The 6,844-nt window shown below is 42.2% G+C and overlaps 1 protein-coding gene across 1 annotated transcript; it reads left to right on the top strand.

Annotated features, from left to right (window-relative positions):
• Positions 1–4,631: 4,631 nt before the first annotated feature.
• LOC133830778 (UDP-glycosyltransferase 89B2-like) lies at positions 4,632–6,311 on the top strand. The gene has a single exon (XM_062260844.1). It carries the CDS (start codon positions 4,724–4,726, stop codon positions 6,056–6,058), a length of 1,335 nt encoding a protein of 444 aa, XP_062116828.1. The 5' UTR covers positions 4,632–4,723; the 3' UTR covers positions 6,059–6,311.
• Positions 6,312–6,844: the final 533 nt, after the last annotated feature.

The following is a 6,844-nucleotide window of genomic DNA, read 5'->3' as shown; positions in this document are numbered from 1 at the left end:
TAATGACTTCGCGAGCTGGAAGAGGCTCTGGGTCCGAATCTGGCTCTGGACTAGACTCTTGTATGTATTGCCTAAGACCTGGAGCTACTATACCCTCCCGAAGGGAGGGCCACGACCGAAGATTGGTCCCGTACTCCTCAAAAAAGACCAACCTAAAAGCTATGGTGTTATCTACGACTACAATGCCCCTAGGGCGGCTACTTTCGTAATCCAGCACGAGCTGGTCGACGCATTGGAGTAAGGTTACATCGCGGTCTGGGTCACTTCGATGGCGATGAACGGGCTGGCTGGGATTGAACCTAGCTAACCGAAGGTCTGCAGTGGCCCTATTTAAGTCCCTAAACATATAAGGATTACCTTGCCCGGAGGGATCAGCTACTGCTCTGGATCGGGCCCTCTCCACGTCTGTTTCTTGGGCGACCTCCTGCGCCCGCTTCCGCCTCACGAGGGGCACCTCGTCCTCTTCTTCTCCCGTGGCCTCTTCCTCGGGGATGGGCACCATCTCGCGAGCTGGAGGGAGGCCCCGCGGTCTCCTCAAGGTCAGAGTCTGGCCAGGGGAGATTAGCTTGCACGCCAGCATCGTCTCGTCTGATACGAGCTGGCGATAGTCCTTTTCGCTGGGGGGCAGCTCCGCCAGTGTCTCGTATTGACCCCCGAGGGTCACAGACTTGGTCGTCCTCGCGAAAATGGCTGCATGATTGTTTCTAAGTCAGGAACTAATAAAGGAAGCAAATCAATAATCAACTTACGAGCTAAGAGCAAAGGGTACTTACGAGGGTGGTTGAAATAGTGATATTTGCAATTGCGAAACCCCTTGGACATGAAGAACTGGTCTTTAAAGTCGTTGGGGTGGCTGGGCAGCTCGATGACCGCAGCCGTGTTAGGAAAAAGGGTCAGATAGTAGAACCCGTCGCCTCGCCCCCTCTGCTCCGGGCTGGCCTTGAGGCAGAAAAAGTAAAGGATGTCCGCAGGTGTGGGGACCTCCCATTCCTGCTTCAGGAACAAATATCTCAACCCCGCTAACAAACGGTAGGAGTTAGGGGGGAGCTGGAAAGGAGCCAGCTTCACGTAGTTGAGAAAATCCGCGAAGTACTGGTCTAGTGGAAGGAAGGCCCCAGCCTTGAAGTGCTCGTCGCTCCAGGCCGCATATTCCTCATCAAGCGGCGTGCAGCTCCGCTCGCCTTCTAGGGGAGGTCGGGCATTTAGGGCGCCCCTCCCAATCTCTATATTGTGGGAAAGGAATATCTTATTCACTTTCCCCTGGTTGGTGATCTTTGAGACGATCCTCTCGACCTCGAATAAAGCGTCGGGCCCCACCTCGATCTCCTGCTCCACGGCCGGACCGAAAACGGGGATTGGAGAGTCCGTGACCACCTCCTTTCCTTTGGCTTGCTAAGAAGACGAGTTTCCAGCGGTCTTCTTAGGGCGTTCTTCTTTGGTCCCATCTAGTCGCCTAGCGAACAAAAGAAGAAAATTTAGAAAAGGCGACCTAAGCATAAGAAAGAATCTGACGCGAAGTGTTTCCTTTACACGGGCTGAGGTAATCTCAGCCCATGGAGAGTGAGACCACGCGGTTCTATGAACACGCGCCTGTGCTCCCAACGGATCCCCGATTACTCGGAATCCGTGTGTCAGGAGGGTCAGGATAAAAGTTTTCCTTGGAAGGAAAGTTTCAGTAGGCAAACAGTGCAAAGCCGCCTGTGAAGCGTGTCCCCTAAGCTACCCGGTTTTGTACCCTAAAAGCTGGTTATTTCAAATAGGCCTACAAAATTTCTACCCAGAAAATTTCCCCAGAAAGTGTACCCTTCGAGTCGTATTCCTAAATGGTTTTTCTACGGTCGATACCCTGGAATAAAAACCTACGCCTATCATACCCACAAAAACTAGCAGGATACTGCATGCGGCTACAGAAACAATTTACCTAAGCAACAGTGAAAAGGAAATTTAAAGCATGCATAAGCGGAGAACTTACAGAATGTTTTACTGTGAGGAGGCTGAAAGGGTCGTCTGGGTTGGAGTCCTGTTGAAACTGCTGATGCCAAAGCCTCAAAGGAGCTCTCGCGCCTGAACTTCTAGAACGCTGGGAACAGTAACCGGAAGAAAGGGAGGGTTTTTTAAGGCTGAGAAGGAAGAAGAAAATAAGAAGATTTCCAAATGAATGGGTGGCCCATGCGTAAGGTGGCCACCCCTTTTATATACGTAATTGGCCAAGTGAGGAGGGCCGTTGGATTGCCTTGATGTAGGATACGAGGATCTCTACTCAAAAGGTGAAACGACGGCCGAGTGTAAGCTTGGCCATTTAATGCGGTTCTCGGAAGACGTACCGTCACCGACCACGATGCTCCACATATTCGACGCCTGCGTAATGGACGGGATGTGAAGAGTCCACAAGGAAGCCTAAAAGCCCCCACTGTGGCCACAGATGACGTCGTGTGCCACGAGCAGGGGCTTGGGGGGCAAATGTACGCCCTAATTCTCCAACGGGCTATTAGCGAGTCGAGGTATGACACAATTATTTATCAGCCACGTGGATGACATGTACTCGGAGCTGCTGTTACCAGGTCCCACCTCTTTAGCTCGAGGTAACCAAAGGCTTACTAAGGTTACTAAGGAGCCGGGTCAGAGGTATAGACACCGCGGGTTAAGAAGACATCCAGCTCGAGGTACGAGCTTGAGTTGGAAGCTGTGACCCTTTATAAAGTCAACCACGCAATGTAAGCGTGCATATATCAGTCATCACATGTCTGATATATCCCTGAATTCTCGGACACGCAGCATAAACGTGCGTGTTCAGGCACCCACGACTGGGTTGGGCCGTGCGGTCCATTATCCCCCTTACCTATTGATTAGACCACACTTTACTTGTCAGGTTTTAGGAATTAATCATGAATGTCACAGAAGTGACATGATGGGTAAGAAGGTCACGGGATGACCCCCTTGCCAACCCCTAGGTGCCATCTCCTATAAATATGGAGACTCTGGGAGTTGCAAAGGGTTGGATTCTATTGTGTAAAGAAATACCCTGTAAAGAATACCAGAAAACTAGCAATAATATTGACTGGTGGAGTAGAATGATTTTAACCTTTGAACTACCTAAAAAAGTATGCGTATCGCCATTTTATTTCAAGATCATTCATCTGTTACGGTTCATTATTTAGCACTAATCCCACTATTTTATTCTATTAATTATCTGTTGGCGAAGAACCGCGTCAACATGTTGTATATGGAATGAAGCCACTAAAATTGAATCTATGAAATCTCTGCAAGGATTGAATCACCAAGTCAATTTTCACGATATTAAATATGAGAGAAACCTTGTTGGGGTACCTAGATGAAGGTACTATAATGCTTAAGTCAGCAAGGATCATATCGTAGTCCACAAAAAGAAAAAATAACTATGTGTGAAATCAATTCTTTCTCCGATTAAGTGTTATTTATACATTTTCATAAGTTATTAAAAATAGAAATAATTATTATGATTCATTCATGTCAGCAAGCAAAAGGTGGCAAAATACTAATTTGAATAAGTACATTCCAGTGAAATTCCAGGTCAACAATCAAAATGTAGCAAAATGTGCTGGGTGAGGTTAGAACCTCCTTCAATCGTATCCTCTTCTCACGAATTTTCATTGTTGGTAAAAAAAAAAAATACTAATTTAAACACGTGAATGATGTGGCTAATATAAGGTGTGTGAGATTTTTTTTTTTTAAATGAAGGTGTGTGAAAACTTGGTATAGAATTAAAGTTATACTCGGTAATCAATATTTTAAAAATGGATATAGATTTAGGTTTTTTTTGTAATTAAAATTTAGCTTATAATTTCTTGGAATTATATTAACACCCAAGAATTTAATTAAGATAATCTATTTTTATTAAAAAATAATATAAATATAATTTTTAACTTATGTTCACTTTTTTTTTTATATTCTAAAAATACATATAAATAAATATATTTTAAATATTTAAAAAAAATATATATATATATATATATATATGAAACTTTGTTAAGGAAAAAATACAAATAAAAAATTATACATTGTTTTTTAGAAAATTATAGATTATTTTTTAGAAAATTATGAAAACAAATTAAATAATTATTGAAATTAACATAAAAATAAATTAAGAAATGTAAAAAAAAAGAGAGATAAAGTGTTACGAGTAAATTTTAAAAAATAAATAAATTATATTTTTTTTAAGCATAAAGGTGATTATACATATTATTGAAGTGGAAATATAATAAGTAAAAGTTTGTTTAAGTGGTTAAGTGAATAAAAGTGTATTTAAGGGGTTAGTTGTAATTTTGACCATACAATCCTGGAAATATAACTCGTGTCATTGCACCTACCATCTCTCACCAATATCGTGTTTTCTTTTTCCTTAAAAAAAATATTATTATGCTCCAAACTCCAACTATTGCCAGCGATATTTTTATCTTTTAACTGAATAGTTTCTTTCATCACTTGTCGTATTTATTTGTGCGATTTTACAGCTGTAGCGGGTCCTATGTTTCTCTTTCTTTTTGGGACTGGTTAAATAATTTTCATTTTTTCAAAATTTAAGCAAAAAATAATAAAAATATAAATTTAGTGAATACATGATGGAAAGCGTCATTGGTTACGCAACTAATATAAGTGGTACCACTATCGCCAGGCCATCACGCATAATAATCATATATATTGGTTTGATAGCTATTATTCACAGAATTCTTCTCTTTCAGCCACCATGACTGGAAGCGCCACCGCCGGAGCCACACATATATTGGTATTCCCATTCCCAGCCCAAGGACACATGATACCACTCCTTGACTTCACACACCAGATCGCTTCCCAAACACGAGACCTAACCCTTACCATTCTTGTAACCCCAAAAAACCTCTCTCTCTTATACCCCCTCCTCTCCGCTCACCCTTCCATCCGCACTCTACTCCTGTCTTTCCCATCTCATCCCTCTATTCCTGATGGCGTTGAGAATGTCAAGGACATGGCTCCTGGCTCATTTCGTTTCATGATTCCCGCTATGGCTGGGCTTCGAGAACCACTGACACAGTGGTTCCGGGACCACCCATCGCCACCTACCGCCATCATCTCTGACATGTTCTTGGGCTGGACCTACAACCTCTCCGTCGACCTGGGTATCCGACGGATAACGTTCTCCCCATCCGGCACTTATGCCTTGGCCGTCATCCAATCGTTGTGGCACGATATGCCCAAGCGGCGGGACCCCGAACCCGACGGTCTAAATGAGGTCCTTTCGTTTCCCGAAATTCCGAATTGTCCGAAATACCCTTGGTGGAAGTTGTCTTCTCTGTACCGATCCTACCTCGAGGGAGACCCGGATTCAGAAATTGTCAGGCATACGTTCCTTGGTAATCGGGCGAGCTGGGGACTAATCGTTAACTCATTCAACGAGTTGGAAGCCGTTTATATTGACCACCTGAAGAAAGATTTAGGCCATGATCGTGTTTGGGCCGTTGGGCCTGTACGGCTTCAATCTGAAGATCCAGCTGGGCCCACCGAGAGAGGTGGCCCTAGCACCGTCTCGGCAAACCACATCCTGTCGTGGCTAGATAAGTGCGGTGATCGTAAGGTTGTGTATGTGTGCTTTGGTAGTCAAGTTGTTTTGCGCAATGATCAAATGGAGGAGCTGGCGAAGGGTTTGGAGAGAAGTGGGGTCCATTTCGTATGGTCAGTTAAGCAGCCAACACGATCACACGTGGAGGGTGATTATGGGAAGGTTCCAATTGGGTTTGAAGATCGTGTGGCTAAAAGGGGTTTGGTGATTAGAGGGTGGGCGCCACAAGTGATGATTCTACGACATCGGGCTGTGGGTGCGTTCTTGACTCATTGCGGGTGGAACTCGATCTTGGAAGCCATTGTAGCGGGAGTACCGATGCTAGGGTGGCCCATGCAGGCTGACCAGTATGTCAATGCTACTTTGTTGGTGGACCACTTGGAGGTGGGAAAGAGTACTTGTGAAGGAAATCAAACTGTTCCTGATTTGACCAAGTTGGCTCGAGCTTTTGTAGAATCAGTTGGTGAGAATCAAGTCGAAAGATAACGAGTTGAAGAATTACGTGAAGGGGCAATTCAAGCCACTAGGGAAGGTGGCAGTTCTACTAAGGATTTGGAATCATTAGTTGCCCATTTAAGAGACACAACATTTTATTAAGTTTTGGTTTATGCTTGAAAAATGTTTATATCACTCAAGCTCAATATGTTTCAACAAGTTCTACTTATGAATTGTTAGCTAGGTCGTGGCAGTGAAAGTAGAGCCAAAATAAGTAATATATTTATATTTTCAACCTTCCTTATTATTCATGTCACCAATTTTTAAAAAACTTTATTCCCGTTTTCTTATAAACATATCAAGCAAGAATTTACACTTTATTGTGCGCATGAGAAAGCAAAGAAGAGCCCTATTAAAGTCTAAAATTAAGAGGATAAGTAGACATAAGTGATGACATCTCTACGTCAGTGAAGAATTTTTTCAAACATTACATACAATTTTAGTCCCTTGGGTTTATACAAAATACCAAATATGCATTCCTAATAAATATAAAATGGTATCCTCTATTTTGTTGTTCCTACCAAAAGGGTACCCTAAACTTAGTTTTCAGTCAAAATTATTTATTGAAAGAGCATTTTACCCCTACTTATATATTTTGTCTATAGTTAATTTTTTTTTAAAAACATATAAGCTTAAAGAAATAATAATAAAATAAAAATAAATAAATAAATGATGAGAAATAATTTATCATTATTTACTATTTGATTTTAACTTAAATAAACTTAAATTATTATTATTTATTTAAGTACATATATATATATTTTTAAAATTCAATTA

This window comes from Humulus lupulus, chromosome 4 (assembly GCF_963169125.1).
Source record: "Humulus lupulus chromosome 4, drHumLupu1.1, whole genome shotgun sequence".
Classification (NCBI taxonomy): domain Eukaryota; kingdom Viridiplantae; phylum Streptophyta; class Magnoliopsida; order Rosales; family Cannabaceae; genus Humulus; species Humulus lupulus.
Note: the sequence above shows the minus strand (reverse complement) of the source record. Positions and strands in the feature narration are given on the sequence as shown.

Coding starts and splice junctions, on each gene's coding strand:
- LOC133830778 (XM_062260844.1), top strand. CDS start 4,724: ATGACTGGAAGCGCCACCGCCGGAGCCACACATATATTGGTATTCCCA.